This window comes from Octopus bimaculoides, chromosome 30 (assembly GCF_001194135.2).
Source record: "Octopus bimaculoides isolate UCB-OBI-ISO-001 chromosome 30, ASM119413v2, whole genome shotgun sequence".
NCBI lineage: Eukaryota > Metazoa > Mollusca > Cephalopoda > Octopoda > Octopodidae > Octopus > Octopus bimaculoides.
The window spans coordinates 9588434-9589001 of NC_069010.1; the positions used below are offsets into that span (position 1 = coordinate 9588434).

Consider the following 568-nt stretch of genomic DNA (forward strand, 5'->3'; position numbering starts at 1 on the left):
TATAAAAATGCTGTCCAAAACCACAGTGGCCACCAGTTGACCATTGATGATGGGAATGTCTTACAATAATAAAATATAGACCATTAATAGAGACAGTGAAATTATATTATGATGTGTAAAATTTGGAAATATTTATTTCAGAGTCCATAAAACTGGAGGTGAAGCATCTCAATAGAGTGTCGATGATGTTAGGGAATCAATGGCAGCAAGTTGGTGAGTATAAAATACCTAATTGATTCTTATACATTTTTGCATTCACTTGTGCGCTTGTTTGTTAGAATGATTGAGAACAGTTTCCATTCTTTTAATTTCCAATTGAAAGTTTAGCAGTAAAGTAATTCTATTCAAGAAACTTCATAAAATCAAGGTTTGCATGGTTGGTAAAATGGATTAATTAGAGGACACAAAAGATTTAATATTCTCTTTTAAAATAGGGATTTAAAATATGTTGTTTATGTATAAACAGGTGAGTTAATGGCTATGATTTTGTTTCTTTACATTTTTACTATGTTCACTGATAGGTTGTTGTTGAGACAGATATCTGCCTCAATTTGGCAGGTTTCTTCAA

The 568-nt window shown here is 31.0% G+C and overlaps 1 protein-coding gene across 1 annotated transcript in view; it reads left to right on the forward strand.

Moving 5' to 3' along the window:
- The window catches only part of LOC106879217 (uncharacterized), a 5436-nt gene that overhangs the window by 2986 nt on the left and 1882 nt on the right, over positions 1-568 (forward strand). The window contains exon 2 of the mRNA XM_014928694.2: positions 142-213. Within this exon, the coding sequence (XP_014784180.1) occupies positions 142-213 (72 nt within the window). The remainder of the gene's footprint in view (positions 1-141; positions 214-568) is intronic.